Raw genomic sequence first — 26097 nt, 5'->3', positions numbered from 1 at the left:
TGCTGCGATCGTTGTATGTATTTTTGAACTACATTTAATCTGTTCGTATTTTAAAAATGACAAAACGCAGAAATATATATTACCTCATTTTTCGCCCGAAAGAAAACAAACAAACAAAAACACTTTTGAAAATATTGTTTTCAAATTTTAAGAGTTTATTGATTTACACTTTTGGAATATTCAAGTTTCAACTTTGTGCAGTACCAAATTTCTTGACAATATCATGAATTATGAAAATAATTGAAAAAACAGAATACGTTCCGAACATATCGTGACGACACAAAATTCATTTGAAAAGTTTATCTGAACTAATGTATATGTAAACTAATTTTCCTTGAACCTTTTTTTCTTTAATTGTATTTTTACATGTTAATTACTGTTATCCTTACATTACGACATTAAAGACACTGCATTGATATAATCTTTAAAATTGAACAGTGGCATCAACGTGCGAATCGAGTTTCAGTATTCGTGATATTATGCTTAATTGAAAAAGTGTTATGGAATATGGAAAATTTAACAATGCCGGATCAAGCGAGTCCAGGAGTGGGGTGTGAAATTTTGATAATTAATTGTCTGCAAAATTTGGGTAAAAATGAGCTAATGATAGCCTGGGTTCCATTATAAATTTATGGCCGGATTGTCCGTGTCAGGAGCCGGTCATGCCAAATCACCAGTTGAGTGTCAGTATCTATAAGAATAGGACAGTGGGTGGAAAATGGTTTGAAAAAAAACCCACCATTTTGAAATTTAATTTAACTATTTGCATCATCTGAATAAAAGAAAAAAGACAAAATTTTCCATTTTATTTTGGTAACTTCAATTTTAATTTCATTTAATTTAATTTCAATGAAAATCAACATTCCAAGGACATAGAACTCTGTACAAAATACATTTTTTAACCCTCTATTGAAAAATTTCTAAGCAAATCCAGTGATGCGGAGGTAAAAAAGTGTCTTTTTAAATAAAGAAAGCATTTAGTGAAAATATATCGCTAGATCGACGGGTTTGGCATGCATGTTTCTATTTTTTTCCCATTTTGCCTGATTCTTACAAAAAACTTGCACTTAACAATATGAATATAGAAATTCTTTTATACGGATTGCCGGAAGGGGCCATCGAATTTAACTTTTACTTACTTTCTTTATGACAAAGAATACCAGGTTTTTATTGAATTACAAGGATTATTTCGTGCATGGCGCTTTCTATATTCACCCATTTACAATTACCATTGTATATAAACCAGTGTACTTTATATACAAGGCTGTGTACGGACAACGGGTGCAAGTTCTAGAGATTGGACGAATTGGAAGAAAGTTATCTTAACAAATAATTCTAGTTTTCGGGAGATTTGCTGGCATTGCCATTTGTGAAATCAACGAGTAAAAGGCATAAGAAGCAGAAGTTGTCACGACATAAATTTTATTCATAGTCACTTAATTTTTAGAAGAAGAGACGATTGCATGATGAATTTATAGCAGTTGAATTCTAAACACAAGACAGAGTGATATCCAGTATGCAGTTACAAATATATGAGCATCCGAATATCGATTTCGACTTCCTTGCCGCTTTTTTTTTAATAACAATAAAAAGTCCTTGATTTGCACTTCGTCTACAATGAGTAGATCGATTTTAAGACGATTTGTTTAAAACATCAAAATGAATTTGTGTAACATATTGTGGCTATCGATGTATATTGCACACGTGTCAAACTATCTTTATCGTCAAAGGGATAAGAAAATCTAAAATGGAAAATAACTTATAAAAGGTCAGTTGTATTTCAAATTTCTACCATTTCTAATCTTAGAAAATGTAAAAAAATAAAATAACATGCTGATAATGACTCCGAAATCAAAGGAATATATTTAATCCATTGTATAACTATTTGTGGTGATCAGCAATGTTTATGGATAGAGAAAACACATGTTCTACTTTGACCGAAAATGATAGGATTATAACAAAGATTATCGTTAAAATACAAATGAATAGAATGCAGCAGAAATCTAATATGATAAAAATCACCATTGGGACATAAAGAAGTTAGAAGAAACAACCTATATTTCCATAAGCGAATTAAAATTATATTGCCCTTCATTGCTGTGATACGATTTGAAGTTATTAAAATTGAGCATGTTTTGTTCTCATATATATAACTATCACATTTAATTTACCTTGTACTATGGAATCACATTTCAGGTTTCAATGCCATAAACTTTAAAATATTCTAGTTTTTAGCTCACCTGGGCAAAAGACAGGTGAGCTATTGCCATCACTTGGCGTCCATCGTCGTCGTTAATAATTTTTCAAAACTCTTCTCCTCTGACACTACAATGTTCCTTGGTGTATCCTGCATAGAACTGTTGTGGGGTTTTTTGATCCGTAGAAAATCATGGCCGCCGTTACTAAAAAAAGAAGATAGGGGTCGGACAGTTTTTTGCATATATCTCCAATTTGGTTAGGTTTAGCAAAATTCCTACCAGATAAAAATGTTCAACACGATGAGATCTATTTGTGATAAAATTTTTGTTTTTAATCTGTTAAGCTATGTTGGAGTTATTGCCTTTTTTTCACGTCCTTGCCCTATTTTAAAAGTTATTTCTTTCAAAAATGTCTCCTCTGAAGCTACCTGACAAATAAGGACCAAACTTAGTACGAAAATTCCTTAGGGTTTCCTGCATAAATCGGATGTGGGAATTTTTGATCCGTCGAAATAAACATGGCCGCGGTTACTAGAAATAGAACAAAGGGATCATAAGTTTTTCTTATACTTTTCCAAAACTGCCAGGTTTAGCCGAATTCTTTCCGAAATGATCCTTTTTATAAGTTATTACCCTTGAAAGGCAAACAATGATGTTTTAGCAGTTTCAAGCCAATATGTGAAAACTATGATAAATAGAAAGGAACTTTCAATTGATGAAATGATCCTTATGATAAGTCCTACCTAAGTCTTCATTGAGTGAAAATTGTCAGACAACTTCTTGCAAGAGTTATTGCATTTGAAAAAATCAGGTGAGCGGTTCAGGCTCCTGGGAGCCTCTTTTTTGTGTTTATTTGTGGCCATCCTTCATTGGTAAAAATTGCATACAATGTAAATAAGCAACATGCTTCCACTCGATTTTCCTTTAAATAAGCGGTTTTCACCTTTCGGGTTTTCCCTTGATATTACCATTTGTTGTATGGACTTTCCTTTTTGAATATTCCTTTTGACTGTTGCCTAGAATTTACCAGTTCGGTAATTTTGTAATTACCCTTCATAACCTATTGAACCCCTGCTTCAAGTACCCATGTTTTAATTGTGCTTGTCCCGGGAGGTCTTGCACACTGTCTTATGTCGGAGCATATAACGACTATTTTATAACATTCTCTCTTGTTGAGTGTCGGAAATTAATTCCAAATTGTCACCGTTTACCGATTGCACAATGATGCTATTGTCATTTCTCTTTAAAAATCGTCAAGTTTATGAATAAATTAGACCAATATTTCTGCAATAAAATCGGTAATGAATTTCAATGTGTAGTTTATCATAACTAGCAATAAATGCAATGCATTGATTGTTTTATATTAAATGTACTCATTGATAACGTGTAACGGAAATACAAAATTTTATCAGAAATGGCATCTTGACACGAGATCGAGGTGTAGGAGTCAAATGAATGAGCAAAAAGGGGAATTCTAAAACAAATATTGAAATGTATAAATATTTATTAGTGCCCGTTACTTTCTGTTTATTTGGGCTAAAACGCATTTTCCCGATCTAGTTTTAATTGAATTAGAAGTGAACGAAAGAGTCTAACCTCTCAACGGACTCACAATTCTCCTTATGACTCAGAAGATCTGACAATACAAGCCATTAATATGCAGTAAAGGTTTTTTTTTCAGAGCTTAATTTTCCAAAGAAACAAGTAGCTACACTCTTAAGTGTCAGTCCCTGTAAGAATCAGGAAATATGGGAAAAATCAGAAACATGGATGTCAAAACACCACCGATCTGACAATAAAATATTTTTCAGGGATGCGTTCTCCGTTTGAAAAGACCATTATTTGATATCTGCATCATTGGATTTGCTCTGAAATTTTTCAATAGAATCTAAGAAAAATGTGGTTTTTGACAGAGTTATCTGCCCTTGAAATGTTTCAATGAAATTGTAATTCAATGGGCCAGCATGATATGGAAAATCTTGTCTGTTTTCCTTGATTCTGATGGTGAAAATAATAAAATTAAATGATCAAAATGGTGTTTTTTATACCATGTTTCACCCACTGCCTGATTCTTACAGATACTGACACTTAACAAAGATTTGCAATTCTTGATAATTACCACGTAAGTGTCTAGAGAACGATGCAAATTGACCATTTTATATATTTTTAGTTCTACGAGTAAAGCGGCAAACCAGAGCAAGTCATAAATATCAATGGCACCAGATAATTAGCCATGAGTAGAATAACGAAATATTCCTTCTTCGTGACTGTGTTTGGTGTGTCTCTGATATGGTTTGGAATCACGCTGATGATTCTTATGTTCCATGAAGATAATGTCAGTAGAAGAATTATCATGGAGAGCCTGGAGTATCAGAAAAGACTAGAGTTAGAAGATCATTTCAAAAACGCGAATCAAAGGATTGAACAACATAATCCGGCTGTCGCTCAAAACCATAGCCAACAGGACAGAAGAGCGAATCTTGATAGTAAACAGTTGAGGATTAAAGGTCATAAAGAACAGATAAAGAGAATAAAACACAATTTTGATAAAGTTGAAGGAGATGATCCAGTCCGTCAGGAAGAGGTAATTGTTCCACCTAAAATCGACTCTGAAATGAAGGTAAAAGACAATGTTGTAGAAATGAACCCACCCGTACCGGATGCAAACAAGTTGGAAATGGAACCTAAGAAAGATATTGAAGTAGAAAATTATTACGCGCCACCAGGTAGCGAATGGGAAAGATTAAAACATTTAGATAATGTGGCACCCGAGAATGCGCCAGGTAAGGTATGAAGCTATTATGTTGTATATTTTGTGAGTGAAATTAATCAATTCTTTTATCAAGATTCAAAATTCGAAAACCAAGAGAAGGATAAAAAAGGTATATAGAAATAACAGTTAATAGTAAGGCAACGCAGATAATATATACAAAATTCTAGTTTTATTTAAGCAGCTTAAGTTAATAAGAAATAAATGATGATAGTTCAAGTGCACCTATTGGTAATTGGCTGATACCGTATAATTTGATAGCATGCCCGTATTTGTAACGTCCGTAGCCTATAGATGTTGCTGCTCTACTGTAAAAACCTAACTGTTGAAACAGGTGTATGAAATAAAGACGAAAATGTCACCTTACTATTTGCACATCATTTTTACTCTTCCTTTAAATAACGTTTATATATGTATTTATTATTGAATATTTATATTTTTATTATAAGTTTCTTTCGTGAAAATGGTTCACTGTAACCTTTAAGTGTAAGTATTTGTAAGAATCAGGCAGAATGGAAAAAAAATCTGAAACATGCATGTCAAAATCGTACCGATCTGAAAATGTATTATCACTAAAGGATACTTTCTACAGAGATGGGGCAATTGTAATTGTAATTATTAATCAGCTATATTTGATTACAGTTCTTCAAGTAATCATTGTAATCATTAATCAATCAAAAATTTGATTACATGTACTTTAATTTAATCATTTACTTTTCAAAATACCCTGTAATTCTGATTACTTTATGATTACAATGGAAATATCAAAGCCTCAAACGATATCTATGGATAATGAATTATGTCAACAACAACAAGAGTTAAATGATTGTTAAGCATTCAATGCTTCTTTGTGTAAATTTTTCATTTGTTTTTTCTTCTTTTTTGTGAATATATTACAACATGTTAATTCAATACCAACAAGTAAAAAAAATATATAATTATTCTAATGAAAAAAATGTTTGAAGAGCTATCAAAAGATCCTGTACAATTGTTTTAATGAATTTAATATAAAAAGTAAAAACCGTATATGAATCAAGTGCAATTGTTTTTAAAAATTCAAGTGAAAGTCACAAAATGTTACATTGAACTTATATATATTTTAAAGAACTATGTGGTTTAATAAATTGGTGAAGGTTGATCTTCTACTATACTTTAAAAATAATATTACCTGTTATTAATTCAAAGAATTTAAGGCCTCATGAAAAATACAAATAACATGAACATAAGCAAAAATATTCCAAACATTTCAATTAATTCATAGTTATTTGCAAATTCATCGTAATCAGATTACTTGCCAATGTAATCATGCACCTGGTCCATGCTCCCAGTTTTTAGTGTAGTCCGATTTGCTCATTTACTTTTGTTACTTTGTATGTATGATTTTATTTACTTTATGTTCTTTGTTGTGTATGTCTGTTTTCCATGTCTGGTCTTTGTCCCTGGATTACATTCTTTTGATTACCGCTGTAACCTTGGTTCCCTTGATTACTCTTTCAGCAATTACTTTCAGAAATGCTGTAATTATTAATTTAATTTAATCATAAATTTGACAAAGTAATTGTAATTTAATCAATTACATTGAAAGCAATTGGACCCATCTCTGATTTTCTCTATTCGAAAAGACCATTATTTGATCTCTGCTCAGAAAATTTTCAATAGAATGTTAGACAAATGAGGATTTTGACTGAGTTAACTGTCCTTGAAATGTTCGTTCTCAGTGTATTTCAATGAAATTATAACTCGATTTCCCAACATAATATGGAAAATCGTGTCTGTTTTCCTTGTTTCTGATGGTGCAACTAGTCAAATTAAACTTTCAAAATGTTTTTTTCCATATCATGTTTCAGCCACTGCCTGATCTAACAGAGATTGACACTTAATTGTCATGATTGCAGAATGCTTTTACATTTCCTCTGATAAAATTACTACAAAAAAATCCGTTTATTTATTCTCGAATTTACATACGGCACAGCTTATAATGCAAGGAAATAGAACGTCAGGATATCCCCGACAATAATTTACATTATTGATAAAATTTCGAGTTAACACCTTGTTCTTCTCCGATGATAATTTATACTTTACCAGATGCTTACTAACTTCCTATAAACTTAAACAAGACTACCACTCCTTCGAGTGGTGATATGTAACAGATGAGTCTTTATAACAATAGATAGGAGATGATACATGCATGTCACTTTCCCCCCAAAACACTTTTTTTTCAGAAACAGTTACACACCACTTAGCCAGTCTCAGTTTGACATTCGTTTGTTGCTCTTTAGAGATGAAATATATAGATTATGTATGAATCGACACTTTACAAGAGTTATCTTTCTTTATTTGGTTGATATAAGTGAGAGATGAATGAATGGTTTTCTAAAAAAATACAGACTGTAGTTACGGAAGGGTAGGGTTTATTGCATCTTTATTTTTAAGACTTTTTTTTCTGAGTATATATGGGACATAATGCTATAGATCGGAATTAAAACAATTGATTTCATGACTGTAGATGGGGTTTCTGTCATGATCGAATGAACTTTTTATTGATAACCCTTCCGCTATGTCAACTTCCTTGATTCATGCACATGTATTTTTTGCACTGACATATATATATGCATGTTTCATTATAATGACTTTATGAATATTAGTAATTGACCCTATTTCTAGCAACATTTTTTAAGGCCTGAGATACATTGTATTTTCAATACAAAAAAAAAAAAAAACTGAAAGGAATGACTAGAAAAAATAGGGAAGAATGCACTTATAAAATAAGTATCATATTCTGGCAAAATCAAAAGCGCAATAAATGGAAAAATGTCTCTGCACCAGCGTAAATTGTGCCTTAACATTTTCCTCTATGCTTAAATTTTCATCACGGAGAACCATGATTGGCAAGAAACAATTTTTAAGGTGAAATTTTATTTTGACTGGACTATCACATGTACGATTTTTATGAGTTGGTTATTTGAATTACATATTCAGAAACATACAGTCATCGTTTTGAATATCGGCAAAATAAAATATCGAAACTACAACAGTAGGATGATTCAAATACGTCAAAAAAAAAAAAAAAATAAAATAAAAATAAAATAAAAAAAAAAACAATAAAAAAAAAAAAATAAAATGAACGTCTTTTATTATGTTGTGAAAGACACTCGCATTAAAACGAAAATTGATTGAAACAAAATTGTACAGAACAAATTACAGAAAAAAAATTAAATAAATGGAAAGATAAACCTGCGAAAACAAAAATGAAAAAAGCAATCTTTCAATCATATTTCTTCAAAGTTAATCTTCTGACTGGAAAATAATTTGTTAAAATTAATGCAATATTCTGCATACAAATTCATCCATGCCTCACATTTAAGGTTATGTTCATCAAAGTTATCATCCAGTAATTAAAAATACGCATCTAACACCCACCCGTTATCCCTTCGCCGCTGCTATCGATACATTTCCAGTTTTATCAATTATTACGAGATACAACGATATAAATTTAAAAGTACTGTTGATCAGTTTAAAATATCTAATGCAAGTAACTTTATCATTGATAATATTTCAGTTAGATTTGTGTGATCTGTACCACCATTTCTGTGGGTGATTCTTAAAAAGTAGAGGACGCTTACCCTCCCGGTGCACCTGGTAAATGCTCCCAGTTTTTAGTGGAGTCCGAGTTGCTCATTTATTTCTGTTACTTTGTATGTATTAATTTGGTTATTTTATGTTCTTTGTTTTGTGTGTCTGTTTTCCATGTCTGGTCTTTGTCCGTGGATTACATTCCTGAAATATTCGAAAGATCTTTTGGAGACAATCAGTTCAAGACTATTATCTGAATATAATAGCATGAAAACCTATGATTTTCAACACTGTATACTTCTATTCCCCATACTCAGTTAAAATGCCGACTTAAAAACATTATACATCGTTGTTTTTCCAAACAAGATGGTACACCTAGGTACAAATATATAGTTCTTGGTAGAGATTCCTCATACTTTGTAAGAAATAATTCCAAATCATCTTCCAAATATACTGAGGAAGATGTTTACAAAATGCTGGAATTTTTAATTGACAACATATTTGTCCAGTGTGGTGGACGTGTTTTTCAACAAACGGTCGGCATTCCAATGGGAACAAATTGTGCTCCTTTACTTGCTGACCTATTTCTTCACTCTTATGAGGCTGACTAAATAGCTGATCTGATCAGAAAGAAAGAATATCATTTGGCTAGATCCTTCAATCTCAGTTTCCGTTATATAGATGACGTATTATCTTTAAACAATCCTAATTTCGGGGATTTGATACATCGCATCTACCCAAAAGAACTTGAGATAAAGGATACTACAGACACTGTAAAGTCAGCCTCATATCTTGACCTACACTTAGAAATCGATGGTAAAGGAAAACTATTGACCAAACTTTACGACAAACGTGATGACTTTTCATTCAGAATTGTCAACTTTCCTTTCATCTGTGGCAACATCCCTTCGGCTCCTGCGTATGGAGTGTTCATATCACAACTCATACGTTATGCCAGAGCTTGCCGAAACTACGCAGACTTTTTGTATCGCGCTAGAACTCTAACAAATAGGCTTCTGGAACAGGGTTATGTTGCTACAAGATTGATGTCATCACTACAGAAGTTTTATGGTCGTTATCATGAACTCGTGGATCGTTATGGTGTATCCATCAGCACCATGAAAACTGATTTATTCAACGAGTCATAGTTTTCCTTTCCTCGTTTGTCTACCCCGGACTTGACTTTTTATGAGCAACTCGGCGGGTGTTTCTAGAAAAGCAGAGGACGCTTACCCTACCGGTGCACCTGGTCCATGCTCCCAGTTTTTAGTGGAGTCCGAGTTGCTCATTTACTTTTGTTACTTTGTATGTATGATTTTAGTCACTTTATGTTCTTTGTTGTGTATGTCTGTTTTCCATGTCTGGTCTTTGTCCCTGGATTACATTCTTTTGATTACCGCTATAACCTTGGTTCCCCTTGATTACTCTTTTAATTCCGCTAGAATCTTGGTTCCCTTGATTACTCTTTTATTGCCCGGCGTGCAACTGTAATTGGTATGAACGAAATTCTTCGTCATTTTTTAAATCAAAAAGAATTTTTTGTCTTCTCTAGGTGAAATGGGAAACCCTGTAAAGATAAATAGAACAGCATTAAGTCATGAGAAAAGAGAACAATACGATAAACTCTTCAAACGTAACGCTTTCAATCAATATGCTAGTGATATGATATCATACCACAGACGTTTAGTGGACATCAGGACCCCTGAGTAAGTAACGAAATAGATTTTTACCAGTAAATTGATTTCTACTAAAATCATATCATAAAAGCAATACAATACACCGACAAGGTGATCCGTATTGGTTTGCGGGGTACAATAAAGGGGACGAAACAAAATCTTTACAAAATAAGACCGCGCAGAAAAAGAGTGGCGAGTTAAATAGTCATATAGAGAATTTCAGCGAAAAACGCAAGAACTGATTTATCTTAAACACTCATAAAAATCCAATGTTTACTCCTAATATGTAGTGATAGATAAGATATAAAAAAAAATTATGGTTCAAATTCGAAATGTTGAAAACTGTCTAATTTCTATATTACATGACATTTGACAGTAGGTGATGACTTGATATATTTGTATCAAACTTTTTGCGAAAAATCAACAATCGACAAAAATGTGTAGTTTTTCATTAAATGTTTAGCATTTAAAAAAAACTGAGCAAACGTAAAATTAAATCATTGACCTTAATTGATTTAAATATAAAACATCGACAATTCGCTGCATAAATATATTGTTTGTATTTAAGATGTCAAGCCAAAACATATCCATCAGACCTTCCAAACACCAGTGTAATAATTTGTCTTCACAACGAAGCCTGGTCTGTCCTACTGAGAACTGTTCATAGTGTCCTCAACAGATCACCACCTCATCTTATACATGAAATTATCCTGGTAGATGATTTCTCAGACATGGGTTTGTACATAATTACGAGTAATTATCTGCTTAATATCTGACATGCGAGACTTGAAATGTCAAAACACATTTATGTTCACAAAAACTATTAGTCTCGGAGCTGCTTTGTACGGTCGATTCTCGTTCCAATTTTATTGCCAAATTCCGTTGTAACGTCATAAGATCGAGGGATTGGAGAATTTACTTGCCGGAAACCCCCTTTGTCATATGTAATTTTATTTGGGCCCACCATCTTTAATTTTCATGTTACCAATTTTGGAATTTATTACTATCTTTTGACTTGAAATAACCAGAGGATTACTTTTTTGTTTTAAAGGGAGAAAAATCTCATTTAACAGTGATGTTAAGATATTTGCGAAGGGGGCCAAGATAGTTTTTCCTAAAAAAGTGAAAATAAGATTCATATTCATTTTTAAAGTAGTAGTCTTTTAAGAATCATGCAAAATCTGTAAAATATGATACACCCCCAAAAAGGCTACATATTTTTATTTTTGTAATTAAGTTGTTTTATGGGTCTATTTATGAAATGTGTAATCATTTACTCCAATCTGTCTGCTCTTAGAAGATAATCAACATTGAAAATCCAATAGATTCTATTGTATTTGAGTATCATTTACAGAGTTATCTCCTTAATTTTGAAATCTTCTCTGCATTCTATACAATTTTTATCTCCTAACAACACGGATTATATGAAAAACCAAATATTAAGTTCTGTTCACTATGGCAATTTAAACAAAATGTCAAAAATAAAAAAAATATTTAAGCATTTCACCTATGAATAACATTTTGCATGATTCATAGGAGTGCAACTTAAGTTATACGCTGATGCATTTGTTGCGTTTCACCATATCCGTTTATGTCTATTGTGCTAAAAATACAAAACTTAACAACGAATTTGTATATGTTTTTACTGAAATATAGTCCTCGCTTAGTTTTTTTAGACATACCTTTTTACGTTTTCTAGCTTCATAAGCAAGATCCGCCTATGTTTAAAACCTAATTGATAATTTTTATTTTGGATGCAATGAAGACATTACAATTTCCCCTATTTATAACAATTTGATCTCTTGTAATTTTACGATTTGTGTTTTTCTCGTAAAAGTTCCATGCCTGCTTTCAAAAAGCATAAGAATTTAACAAAAGTAAACCTATATGTAGTTTTAGCAAGTTTTAAGTTTAATAGTTTTTTATCTTTTAAAGTAAGCCTATCGACTACAATATTACAATTGATCCATTAACAAGACATGCATGCTAATCTTTCAAATTAATTGTAATAAGAAACCGATAGATAAAGTAATTAAATAGAAGTACGCACATGAGACATGTCAACTTACTATTGCTTGGAATACTTTAATTTATTTTATTTGATTGGCTATTGGAAAGGACAGCAGTTTTCTTGAAATTATAATTTCGAGTTAGAATTGTCTTTCTTGACATTTCTTATGTGAAATATTTAAAAAAAAATCAATATTAGTTTAGCAGTATAATTAAAAAAAAATTTGATAGTTTCAAGAAAATATTTATGGTGATTCTCTTGCAATAGAATGCAGACAAAAGATAAACATAAAATTGTTCAAAATGCTCTGTTGATAGAAAAGTACTTACCTGTAAGTATATTTGAATTCGACGTTTGGCAGTAAATATGTCTATATATACATTGTGATGGTGGAATATGATTTCATAGGGTTGTACAATTTGACTTTTCAGGAGAATTCGTTTTGTGATTTGTAAACAATTGTAGGTTGCAATGTACTTGTTGCTCTATCTATAACATAATCTTGCAGTTTGTATTACTTATTAAGAGGAGGTAGACCTAGGGTAAGGGACACAACTCTTACAAACCATTGGAACGTTTGTATTCACCATTTTATACCAATCTCATGTTAGAGTCAAAGTTACTTAGACTGATTTCATTCTGTTTCAAAGGAAAGCTGAAAGATTTTGGTGAAATTTGATATGATACAAACATATCCCTAATTTCAAGAGTAATGTCCCTTACCCTAGGTCTGCCTTCTTAAGTGACGTCGATTCTAGTTTCATATGTAGCACCGTAATATATATATATATATATAAACGTCTAAATATGTTTAACATCACCAGAAGATGGTAAAATTTATTGAATATTTCGGATAACAGATATCCTTCCTCAGCATAAAACTCATAAAACTATATGAGCATAAAACTCACAAAACTTAACGAGCATAAAACTCACAAAGTTCAAGATCAAAACAGATTCAGGAGCTGAATAGCGTGCGCTGTGGGTGATTGTACCTTTATCAAAGGCTCACATAAGCAACTGATGAGGAGCCTGAATGAAAATAACAAAGAGGGTCTTTTTATCAAAGTTACAATTAACTGTGGAAAACAATTTAAAAAAATAAAAAGTTCAAATATAGTAGTACGGCGTATTGATGTATAGCAAGTAGTGCTGTACCAGCCTCAGATCCAAGTCCTAAAAATGAATTATTTTTTCTCGTTAATTCCATCAGGAGAAGTTGTTTGCAATTTCTTCATCCAAAAGCTTTCCCGAGATACTCTTTTACATTTTGACCAGTTTTTATTATGTTCTATGATCGTCACAACAATGTTGTGGAGATCCTCCTGGGTGTGTCCGGCAGATCTAAGATGGCGACTCAGAGGGAGGTCTGGTTTGCATTTGTAGTTACCGCGATGACCATTCATACGCCTGTTGAAAGGTTGTTCTGTTTCGCCAACGTACTGCATACCACATCGGCACTGGAGAAGGTATATGGTATTTTCGGTTTTGCAAGTTACGTCGCAAAAAATGGCAAATTCCTTTCCAGTGCAGTAGCTTTTAAAAGTTTTGGTGTGCAACATCTGGGTACAGGTCTTACATCTCTTATCTCCACATGGTCGACACTGGCCCGTTGTATTTTGTTTAGACTGAGATGAAATCTCTGCCCTTACTAGAGCATCTCTTAGGCTCCTCGGTCTACGGAATGCCAGGACCGGGGCCCCCGGAAAGAGCTTGGAGAGCTTGGGATGTTTTTGAATGTCTTTCCAATTTGAATGCAGTAACTGCGAGAGTTTCCCAAAGGCTGGATGGTACGTAAGTACAAAAGGGACCCTTTTGTTCTTTTTCTTAGGTTTGTACTCGAGGAGATCTTTAAGGCTGATTTTGTTAGCACGTTCAAATCCCCGATCTATATCTGTTGATTTATAGCCACGCGATAACAAATGACCACGGAGTTCATCTAGACGTTTGTTGGTGGTATCGTCAGAAGAACAAATACGCCGAATTCGAAGTGCCTGACCGTATGGGATGCTTTTAGTACAATGTTTTGGATGACAACTATTGGGGGATAAGTATTGGTGACTATCAGTTGGTTTGCTGTGAAGATCCATGGACATTTCCCCGTCTTTTACAAACGTAGTAGTATCCAAAAATATGATTTTAGTGTCAGAAATTTCATGGGTGAATTTGATTGATGGATGAACATTATTGGCATGTGTAATAAAATTGTCTAAATTTTGTTCCGACTCAGTCCATTTCATGTCAACATCATCGATGAATCGAAACCAAGAGAGGGGTTTCGATAAAGATGTTGAGATTATTTGATTTTCTAATTTACCCATGAAGATGTTAGCATACGAAGGAGCTATTTTCGTTCCAATAGCTGTACCATTGATTTGAAGGTAGTGTTCGTCGTTGAAAGTGGAGTTGTTACACTTCAAAACTAAAGTGAGTAAATTAACTAGGCAGTCGGTAAGGGGGGGGTCCAAAATATCTCGTGATTCCCAAGCTTCTCTGCAGGCTTCTATACCGTCATCGTGAAGTGACATCAAGGGAGACCAGAAGTGTTTCCGGAGGTAAAGGATTCATTGATTCCATTTTCCTCAGATAGTCCGTGGTGTCTTTTAAATATGACGGGAGCTTTTGAACAAGGGGTCGGAGATGGTAATCCACAAATTCAGAAATTTTTTCGGTTGGGTGACTATTAGTAGAAACTATGGGTCGTCCAGGGATATCTTTTTGTGAATTTTAGGTAGAAGGTAAAAACGTCTGGGTCTTGGATCCTCTGGTTTTAAGTATTCGAACTGTTCTTCTGTAATGCTGCCGTCCTTGAACATTTTGTTCAGTTCTGAAGTAATTTTTTCACTGAAAGATTTAGTAGGGTCACTGGGTAGCTTTTTATAAAATCTTTCATCAGAAAGTTGACGCGTAGCTTCTGAGATGTAGTTATTTTTATCCATAACTACTATGGCGCTGCCTTTGTCTGCTGGTTTTATAACTATATCGTCACGGTTTTTCAACGACTGTGTTGCTTTTTTCTCATCGGGCGTAATGTTAAAGAAAGATGGAATGTAGTTGTTGGTTAAGTGTTTGATATCTGATTTTATTTTGTCAATGACATTTTCTAGCGTGCCACATTTATTTGATTTAGGAGCCCATTATGTTATTTTCATTCAGGCTCCTCATCAGTTGCTTCTGTGAGCCTTTGATAAAGGTACAATCATCCACAGCGCACGCTATTCAGCTTCTGAATCTGTTTTGATCTTGAACTTTGTGAGTTTTATGCTCGTTAAGTTTTGTGAGTTTTATGCTCATATAGTTTTCTGAGTTTTATGCTGAGGAAGGATATCTGTTATCCGAAATATTCAATTTAAATTTTACCATCTTCTGGTGATGTTAAACATATTTAAACGTTTATTTTATTTATTGTTATGGTTCGCATCGTTTTTAACGATCCACCACCCCGTAAGAGTGATTGTTAACTATTGTTATATTGTCTTTTCTATAGAGCACTTAAAGAAACCATTGGACAACTACATGGCAAGATTGAAGAAGGTAAAAGTTCTCCATACAAAAAAGCGAGAGGGTTTAGTCCGAGCTAGACTATTAGGATATGCAGTCTCTACAGGGGACACACTGACTTTTCTCGACTCTCACGTAGAATGTTTTCCAGGTAAAATAGTCATTTTGAACCTCTAGTTTTTGAATACAGACAAAGAAGAACGGACAGATCATTTTGACCTACTTTTACCCTCTCCCCGAATCTGATATTCCAGTAAAGCTTAGATTTCCATACATCTATACTGGAAAGTTTTCAAACAGTAAGAATATCGTTGAAATATTTTGATAAGGAAGAACCTATAGAAATGAGATACAGTGAAACCAACCATTTAAGTAGCAGTCTTTATAAAAATCAGACAGAAGGTGATTCATGAATATCATAAACCCACCAAATTCAGTTTTTTTCTTGTTCAGAAACAGCTACTGATCACATAACCAGTCTTTTGAAATAAAAATTATAAATATTGTACATGAATTTGGAACGTTGAAAGAGTTATCGTATTTGATTTGCTTTCATTTGGTTGATTTTAGTGGGGGACAAATGTATGATTTTCTGAAAGTGCAGATCTGATTAAAGAAATTGTTATCGCTATGTGAAAATGTAGCATATGTAGACTGAAAAAGCATTGTTTGTTTGGTGGGTTTTTCTACACCATGAACCAATTTAACATTGGCAGTGCTGTATTTTGTGTGAACTGGTACTTAATAGAACTTTATTCACGAACAATGATATCTCAGTGTTAACTGTTTTGTTAATCTCCAAAAATTATAGATGTGTTAGTAGATGTATTTAGTGGTACCAATATTACAGTTATTGTCGTGACAGAGAAATATTTTCCTATCTATACTTCTGGCATTTTTTGATTTTCTAAACTTGAATTGGAGAAGATTGAACTTTATTCTTTTCTCTAAAGTGACCCGATTTGTAAGTAACTGTATAACAGACAGGCTTTGGTGATTGATTGGTTTCGCTGTATCTCGTTTCAGGATGGTTAGAACCACTTTTAGATAGAGTCAAGTCTGATCCTACTGTACTTGTTTCTCCACTCATTCCTTTTATAGACGAAAAAACATTCGCGTCACAAAAAACCGTCGCTGCTCTTGTAGCTGTAGGTGGTTTTGACATCGATAAACTGGCCTTTAACTGGAACAATATTCCAAGAGATAAACGTCAGAATGTTTTTACAGCAAATCCAATGAAGTGAGTATCGACTGCAAGGTACAGTTTCCCCAAACAAAATAGACCTACTATATTAATATTGTATGCTGTAAAGATCGACGAATTGTTTATTTTGCAATACTTTTAACACATCAAGCAATGTATGAAGTAGCAAAGTAAACAAAAGCTGATTTCATTTCATATATAGGCTGGCTGGAACCACTACTTGACCGAGTTAACTCGGATCCTACTGTAGCGATAGCGCCACATATTCCTATGATTTCGAAAGACTCGTTTGCCGTCACACAGGGCATGAGCCGTGGTGTAATAGCTGTTGGTGGATTCAGAATAGATGAAATGGGGTTCATATGGGATACCATATCACGCCCATCTACAACGCCGTCTTTGGCTGTCAAGTTTGTTCCCTGCTTTAAAAGTCCCGTAGTGAACCTCTAATCTTTGCTCTGTAGTAGGTCAATTCTTAATTCTTGTTTCCTCTTTTCAAAGTAACTGTTGGTGTTTGGAATATTCTTTGACATTTTGACTCCCAAACTAACTTTGTTCCCTTTAAACATTTGCTTGTGATTTGGAATGTTATAATAAGTATTTTGCTCTCGGATTAATGCATTGTTTTTCTCCCTTCTGTTGTTCATGTCTTTTAATGGTAAACATGCGTTTCCTCTCGTTTCCGTTTTCTGTTCTCCATTGCCAAGGTGTATATCAATATGTAGTGATAGATAGCCAGCTTTGTTAATAACATATACTACAAGCTTAACTCCAATAAATTTCAGTTTTAGTTAGACCATATATCCGCAAACAAATTTATTTTTAGACATTTTAATACACATAAAGGTGAATGATCTAAGAGCAATGTCTTTGAGTATTAATACTAAGGCGAATTAACATACTTTCATATCAGTGGCATTTAAATAAACAAAATTAGAAAAGTATTAAAAAAACTATGATAGAACTGTTTGCGGCGTTGGAGCGTTGGTACTAGAGAAATGACTTTTTAAATGTATCGATAGTTCAGTTAATATTTCAAAACATTTATAAAAAAAGGTGGTAAAAGTATGTAAACGAGAATTAGAAGAATAAAACGAATAAAATATACAAAATTGAATGCCATTATTAGCGTTTTTATTTAAACCTTCAGATCACCAACGATTGCAGGGGGTTTATTCACAATATCCAGGGAGTTTTTCACTAAGATAGGAACGTACGACGAAGGCATGAATATTTGGGGTGGTGAAAACTTAGAGATATCCTTCCGTGTGAGTACTTTTAAAATTCTATTCAAATTTTAAGATGTAATAAAAGTGATAACAACCAAAAAATGTCATATAAAAACTGCAACCACACACACACACACACACACACACACACACACACACACACACGCACGCACACACACACAATCCAGACTTATTTCTCCAATGTCATGGTTCAGCAACTGTTTTGAATGGATATGCTATTCAAATCATAGATTAAATATGCATATATACTTGTCAATGTTCTATACATATTTTGGTAACCAACGGCACTGCACCATCTTAAATATGTATACCTAACTAAAACAAAATATTGTAGATTAGTAGAATTCAACATAGAATGTTTTGAAATTGCATATACTACCACAGAGAAAAGGCATTTAATAACGTCACATTGAAAATAGGCTTAAAACTAAAAAGAATTGATTATTGAAAACATGATTACAAATGTAATCAGGTTTTTTTGAGAGTGTGATAAACTCAATTAAAAGTCAGTAAAACAATCGATCGTACCTTTCCGCAACATATCATCATTGAAAATTTGCAAATAAATTGTATATTTCCTCTTCTGTCTCAGAAACAACAGCCGTGTTCTAACTGTATAAAAAAACGCTTCTGTGTTCATGGTGATTTGCTGTGTATTTGCATTAGATATTTATGTGAGCTATTGACTGTTAGCAGCTGTGTTTTATTTAGGAACCAAATTTCCCGCTTTAGGTATGGATGTGTGGTGGAAGTTTGGAAATCCATCCATGTTCAGCAGTTGCCCACGTATTCCGGTCAGAAAGTCCGTATAAATGGGGGGAATCATTCTTCGAGGTTCTCCGACATAATGCTGTAAGGGTGGCGGAAGTATGGATGGACGATTATAAATATTACTACTATGAGACTTTAAATTTTAACCTGGTATGTTAAAGCAACAATTTCCTGTTTGATGGTTTTGGTTTGACAAATTTGCAATTAAAATAGATTTTAACTCTTCAAAAATAATTTTAAAATGTTTTGTTCATTAATCATCTTAAAAAAGTGACATCTTGAAAAAGTGGCATTTTGCATGCAAAATTAAGAATGGCGTCTGCCTTGAAAAGCTCATACTTGTTTGGCTTTGGTTAAACACTGGACCAATAATTATTTTGAAATATTAATGTTTTACGCATTGTGTAATTAGCAAAAATCAAATAAAAAACTTAGTTTTATTTTAAGGAGGTAGACCTACGGTAAGGGACAGAACTCTTAGAAATCATTGGAACGTTTGTATTCATTATTTTACATCAATCTCATGTAAGCATCAAAGTGACTTGGACTGATTTCATCTCTTTCCGAGAAAACGAATAAAAAAAAATATACAAAAAAAAAAGGTTTTTGTGAAATTGAATATGATACAAACATATCACTGATTTCAAGAGTTATGTCCCTTACCCTAGGTCTACCTTCTTTATCTTCCGAGTTGTCTGTTACACATATTTTATTATAGGGCAACTATGGCGATGTTTCTGCACGAAAAGCATTACGAGAAAAGTTAAAATGCCATTCGTTTGACTGGTATGTAAAGAACGTATACCCAGATATAAAGATGCCAAAGAAAGCTGTTTATACTGGGGAGGTAGGTATTGAATTTTCCAATTTATATAGAGTCCGTCATAATCAATGTAGAAAAAGATAATTCAAGACTATGACAATGCTAAAATATCCATTTCATTTTAAGTTTCATTCTTTTAATGATTATAACATATGCATTATATAAATCCTTATCCTATGTTGTCTAAATCGAATTTTGAAATCATAAGTTACATTGCAGCATGTACGGAACAGTCAAATAAAATATGAAGAAAAGAAAACATTGCATTTTGTCCGGCCAATATAAAAATTAGAAGGTTTATTTACTACTTCATACAATTTGTTTTTCATTTTATTGAAAAAGTGAATTTGACAATCAAGTCATTTGCAATTTATCGCAAACAAATTCAACATCGCAACATATTTTGTTTTTCAGTAAATTTTTCTTTAGATTCCTTTGGATTTATTTGGAATTGAAAGCATTGTATCCACATATTGAATACATATTCTTCTGATTTCGTTTTTTGGAAAAACCCGTATTGCATTCCCTAGAATTTATTATTGTTTTCCTTGAAGTTGAAAAGTAAGCTGGTGAATGCAATTTGTGTGGATTCTATGGGGAAAATGACAGAAGTGCTTGGGCAACCTTGTCATGGACTTGCTGGAAATCAGGTACGTTAGTAACTTAAGTAAGTAGACCTGGGGTAAGGCACATAATTCTTGAAATCAGTGATATGTTTGCAACAAATTTAATTTCACCAAAGCCTATTTAGCTTTCATTTGAAATAGAATGAAACTATTCCAAGTTACTTTGATGCTTAGATGAGATTGATGTAAAGTGTTTTACACAAACGTTCCAATGATTTGTAAGAGTTATGTCCCATACCCTAGGTGTACCTCATTTAGTGGATATAGTTGATTTCCACCGATTTACAAAAAAAAAAAATAATAAAATAAAAAAAAAAAAAACTATGAGAGGAGATTAAACTTCCCATCAGACACTGATTTGAATACATATTTTAGTCTTCTTGTCATTTCTCTAGTTAACACTCTTAGGCAGGCCATATGGTAAAAGTTATTCAATCGAAAGAAGAGCATTGCTATCATCTGCAGCATATTGTTACTGGCTGTAAATATTTGTAGAAAGTTTATACTCAAAATGTAAAGTTAAATTGGGCGTCTTTTAGTGTATTAGTTAAATCTCCTGTTAGGATGTTTGTGAATACATTTACAATATCATACCATTTCTTTTTCCCAACAATTTTGAAACATATATTTTATCCTAATGAGACGTGTGGTATGCAAGTTCAAAAACGTTGTATACTATAAAGGACAAATATGTTGTCGTACCAGCAGACAAAGCCCAAACACAACATTGTTTTTGTCTGCAAAACCTTTTACATCCAATGTTTATTATCAGAGGTAGGTGTGGAAAATAATAGCAGTGATAAGACCTATACTGCTACCACACTTTCCAAAGAAGAGATCGTAGAAGACCATAAATCTGTGCTATCCTCTTTTGGTCTCTACCAAGGACGATGATTATGATTTACCGTCTATGTACTGGATTCCTAAACTCCACAAGAATCCATACAAACAACGTTTCATAGCTGGATCTGCAAAATGTACCACCAAACCTCTTTCTTTTAACTTCTATACTCACCACGGGCAAAGAGGGTCTACAGTCCTACCACAATACTTGTTACTCCCGTAGTGGTATTAATTCAATGTGGATCCAAAAAAAATCGAATAGATCAATTCGATTCGATCCAAAAAGATCTTTTGGAGACAATCAGTTCAAGACTATTATCTGTATTAAATAGCATTAATACCTATGATTTTTCAACACTGTATACCTCAATTCCCCATACTCAGTTAAAATCCCGACTTAAAAACATTATACATTGTTGTTTTTTCCAAAAAAGATGGTACACCTAGATACAAATATATAGTTCTTGGTAGAGATTCCTCATACTTTGTAAGAAATAATTCCAAATCATCTTCCAAATATACAGAGGAAAATGTTCACAAAATCCTGGAATATTTGATCGACAACATATTTGTCCAATGTGGTGGACGTGTTTTTCAATAAACGGTCGGCATTCCAATGGGAACAAATTATGACTTTATAGCTGTTCTGATCCGAAAAAAAGAATATCGTTTAGCTAGGTCCTTTAATCCAGTTTCCGCTATATTGATGACGAATTATCTTTAAACAATCATAATTTCGGGGATTTGATATATCGCATGTACTCCAAAGAACTTGAGATAAAGGTTACTACAGACACTGTGAAGTCGACCTCATATCTTGACCTACACTTAGAAATCGATGGTAAAGGAAAACTATTGACCAAACTTTACGACAAACGTGATGACTTTTCATTCAAAATTATCAACTTTCCTTTCATCTGTGACAACATCCCTTCAGCACCTGCGTATGGAGTGTTCATATCACAACTCATAAGTTATGCCAGAGCTTGCCGAAACTACGCAGACTTTTTGTATCGCGCTAGAACTCTAACAAATAGGCTTCTGGAACAGGGTTATGTTGATACAAGATTGAAGTCATCACTACAGAAGTTTTATGGTCGTCATCATGAACTCGTGGATCATTATGGTGTATCCATCTGCACCATGAAAACTGATTTATTCAACGAGTCTAATTTTCCTTTCCTCGTTTGTCTACCCCGGACTTGACTTTTTATGAGCAACTCGGTGGGTGTTTCTAGAAAAGCAGAGGACGCTTACCCTACCGGTGCACCTGCTCCATGTTGTCCGAGTTGCTCATTCGCTTTTGTTACTTCGTATGTAGGATTTTAGTTACTATATGTTCTTTGTTGTGCATGTCTGTTTTCCATGTCTGGTCTTTGTCCCTGGATTACATTCTTTTGATTACCGCTATAACCTTGGTTCCCTTGATTACTCTATCAAATAATTAATACCAGTTGTTTAATGATAGGTTAAGAAAGGTCTTTCCTTATTCTAGTTTTTTAGATTTACTGTTGACGGGGAGATTGGGAAGAAAGATTTGTGTCTAGACTACATATCAGACAAAGAGAAGATTTTCCTCAGGCATTGTAACAAGGCAACGTCACAAATATGGGAATATACCGAGGTAACAGTCTTTTATCAGTGTTGCACACGGATACCAAGGGAACATACAGCTAGAAGTAGTTCTCAACAAATGATAAATTTAGAAAATTTTAATTTCAATTTTTCCTGCATTGCATGTAGTTTGTAAGGTACCATAATGCATCAGGTTGTAGACGTCATTTTGGAATGTAAAATATTATCCTAATTTTTATAATTCAAATCATTTTTCTGATTTTAGTAGATCATTAATTTTAAATAAAAATAAACATGTTTCTTAAGCAAAGTTGTTATGATTGTCTTTGAAAAATTTTTGTGTCATTTCTCGTGACTTGTTTACATCAGAGGTGAAATGTGTAACACGATACAATATGTCGTGAATCAACTACACCAACAATATTTTCTAGGTGCATCCTGTTGCAAAAGTATAGTCCAATTTACACTATATTTTTCAGGCAGAGCAGATAAAGCTCAAATTTTGGGACCTGTGTTTAGAACTTACCTCAGATAGACGAACATTAGCTTTAAGGCAGTGTAGGCAAGTGTTGCAGCAGCAGTGGACATGGACCAGGAAAATGATGTGATGATCGTATAGTATTAGGGAACATTAATAAATTAATAATTTATGAATTGGATTATGAAAGTATGTGTATTATTTATATGTAGAAAAAACTCGTGTGCTTGTGCAATATGTATTATTTTTTTGTGATATTGCAATGTGAAAGAATGTTTTTAAAATTTAAGTTAAGAGCATTTCAATAAATCTATCATGTGTGAGCTAGATATTTTTGAGAGCTTCATTTTCTTTGTAAATATGCATATATTTGGTTTGTTTTGAGAGTTTTTATATCATATTTTTTTCCGATGTTTTACTCGACCTTTTCATTAAATTGTTTTTATCATCTAAGACACTGTTTACCTTCACATACCATTTTTGTCGTACAAATCTCATGCATCCATACTTATGCCATGGAAGTTGAATACGATATTATAACGATTTATGAATAAAACAACACAAAAACAAGTAAATAAACATTAATGAAATTGATGATGTTTATTATATTATAACAATGACAATCATGATATTTATAGTATTATTATTAGTTTTCACTGTAAATAATAGTAAAGTGAAACCTATCTAATCCGAACCCCTTTTGCACTGTAGACTTTGTTAGCTTTAAACAAATGTTTGATTTATATTTAGGTTCAAAACTAATTTCAATTGACACGAAAGGATTGAAAAAAGTCAAGCTCCACGCAGCAGCAGACGTTTGTTTTCTCTCCTACTAAGGTCTCACTAACCACTTCTAACGTTTCCATTACTTTACATGTTAAAAAAGTAATTTTCAAAGTCTCACTGTGAATTCCCAGGACAAATGACATCTTAAAGTTGCATACCGTTGTGAAGCTTGGAAAATAAGGCTTCCAAAATCATTATGCTAATGGTACGATGATTGTAGAAATTCTTCACAAAATTTACTTGAATAAATAATACTGAAAATCCACAGTTTTACCTGTTCTGCTAACTGACAGCATGGAGGCAAATTACTCACACATGTAAACAATATTTACTTTTGTAGTTAATTACACATATGATTTTAAAGTACACATTCTCAGCTTTATTTGACTACTTGTAATCATAATACACACAAATAATGCACTTACAATGCATATGTCTAGGTTCAGTGTGTTTTTGGTACTACATAGGGGGTGGCCATTTGACCCGGGAGTGGTTAGTGAAACCTAATCGCTGCAGACAGGCCTATCGAAATTCTCGGACATTAATCAACGTCGTTTGACAACTTGATAACGTCGCGTAAAATCATTCGCCCTTCCCCATCTTTGCAAGATTCTTGCATTTTATGGGAGGGTTGGATGCGTCTAGAGTGAGTTCGGAACGTCAGACGTTGTTCGGAGCTTGTGAAAAAAGTGTCCATGATTTCCAGTTTATTCGGGTTTGATTTAGACCAATTTTATTGTAATAATGATGATAATAATAATACGATTCCTTAAGTAAATTAAACAATCTCTAAAATTCTCTACAGACCATTGACAAAAAGTGATTACCTGAACGCCGCCACACAATGTTATGGGCATTTTATTTAATCATTTTTTTTCTATTTCTGTAAGCACTGATTACCCTAAAAATTGTTATGTTACGCCCCGATGAATGTTCGGTACTTTTAGAAAAAGGTATTCAAGTTTTTTTTTATTTCAACTCATTCATGTAATTTTTCATGACTGTAATTTTAGAATGAATATATATATATATACACTTTGACAAAGATTAATCAGACCTTCACGCAGCCTTCAATAGAAAAACTTTCCAAGACCCATATACTGAAGATGTATAATGTGAAGGGCTGTTTGTTTGATATACTGATAATTGAAAGGCTATGCCTTGATTGATTTAAGATACGAGTCATTTGACCTATTTTTCTAAAATCATTTATGTGACCTAATGAATATTGGATAAATGATTAAAAACCCGAACCAATGAAGGAGTCCTAATGATGTTTTCAAAATTGAACATATGATAACCTGTCTATCACAGCTTCTCGCAGTTCATGAATAAAGTAAATTTTCCATTCAAATTTTTTAATAAACTTTCTTAACGTAACGCACTAAGTTATGTAGGCGATGTTAGATATTCAGATGAGTTAACAAGACTAATTCATGAGACATCAGCAAAATCAGCCCAGAATGTATAGATATTTATATGTTTAGAATGTTTTCTTGTACCGTAAGACTTACCTGCTGTCAGGTAATCTCTAGAAAAAAACCATGCTTGATTTATGGAATTAATACTCCTTTATCAGAAACTAGAGCTCACACTAAGTTTAGTTCAATAGCCTATAGCTTACGTCGGCAACTATGACAGATCAGCGGTTACTCGAGGTTAGCTTTAATGCACGAGGTTAATATACTCATAATAATTAACATGTTTCTTGAAATTGTGCTTAATAAAGGACAATTTGAATTCTTACATTTTATTCTATGGCCATTTACGATCACCTCTTATCATAATTTGCTACATCGGTAATGCTCTTTTTAATTATCTGATAGTTTATTAATTAAATAGAAACTTATCAAATAAAACTACTATTATTTATTCTGTTTTTTTTCTTCTAAAGGATAGTTCACCAATAGGTTAATTTTGCGTTTTTCCTTGCTTAATCAAAGGGGTCGGTTTCAAATAGGGTTTGGCGTGATCACTACGTTAAAACACAATTTCTTTGTATTTATAAATTT

The 26097-nt window shown here is 33.0% G+C and overlaps 1 protein-coding gene across 2 annotated transcripts; it reads left to right on the top strand.

Moving 5' to 3' along the window:
* The first annotated feature begins 1680 nt into the window (after window positions 1–1680).
* LOC148612691 (polypeptide N-acetylgalactosaminyltransferase 5-like) lies at window positions 1681–25825 on the top strand. 2 transcript variants are annotated; one of them, XM_088594345.1, is made up of 12 exons: window positions 1681–1768; window positions 4369–4981; window positions 10094–10247; window positions 10786–10952; window positions 15716–15880; window positions 17136–17343; window positions 18084–18201; window positions 18916–19104; window positions 19673–19801; window positions 20332–20427; window positions 22742–22870; window positions 23301–25825. In XM_088594345.1, exons 2-12 carry the CDS (start codon window positions 4432–4434, stop codon window positions 23427–23429), a joined length of 2034 nt encoding a protein of 677 aa, XP_088450471.1. In that variant the 5' UTR covers window positions 1681–1768; window positions 4369–4431; the 3' UTR covers window positions 23430–25825. The 2 variants fall into 2 exon arrangements, with proteins under 2 accessions (XP_088450471.1, XP_088450470.1); XM_088594344.1 differs by lacking the exon at window positions 17136–17343 and adding an exon at window positions 16756–16969.
* Window positions 25826–26097: the final 272 nt, after the last annotated feature.

This window comes from Perna viridis, chromosome 7 (genome assembly GCF_037379345.1).
Source record: "Perna viridis isolate PV_CMFRI_1.1 ecotype Kerala chromosome 7, ASM3737934v1, whole genome shotgun sequence".
NCBI classification, from domain to species: Eukaryota; Metazoa; Mollusca; class Bivalvia; order Mytilida; family Mytilidae; genus Perna; species Perna viridis.
The sequence above is the reverse complement of the archived record's forward strand: the minus strand, read 5'-3'. Positions and strand labels throughout refer to the sequence as shown.

Excerpts from the sequence above, each read along its gene's own strand:
- LOC148612691 (XM_088594344.1), top strand. The coding sequence starts at position 4,432 with ATGAGTAGAATAACGAAATATTCCTTCTTCGTGACTGTGTTTGGTGTG. Across the intron at positions 10,953-15,715 it reads AGATGATTTCTCAGACATGG|AGCACTTAAAGAAACCATTG; the intron begins GTTTGTACATAA and ends TCTTTTCTATAG. Across the intron at positions 20,428-22,741 it reads ATGGACTTGCTGGAAATCAG|TTTTTTAGATTTACTGTTGA; the intron begins GTACGTTAGTAA and ends TCCTTATTCTAG.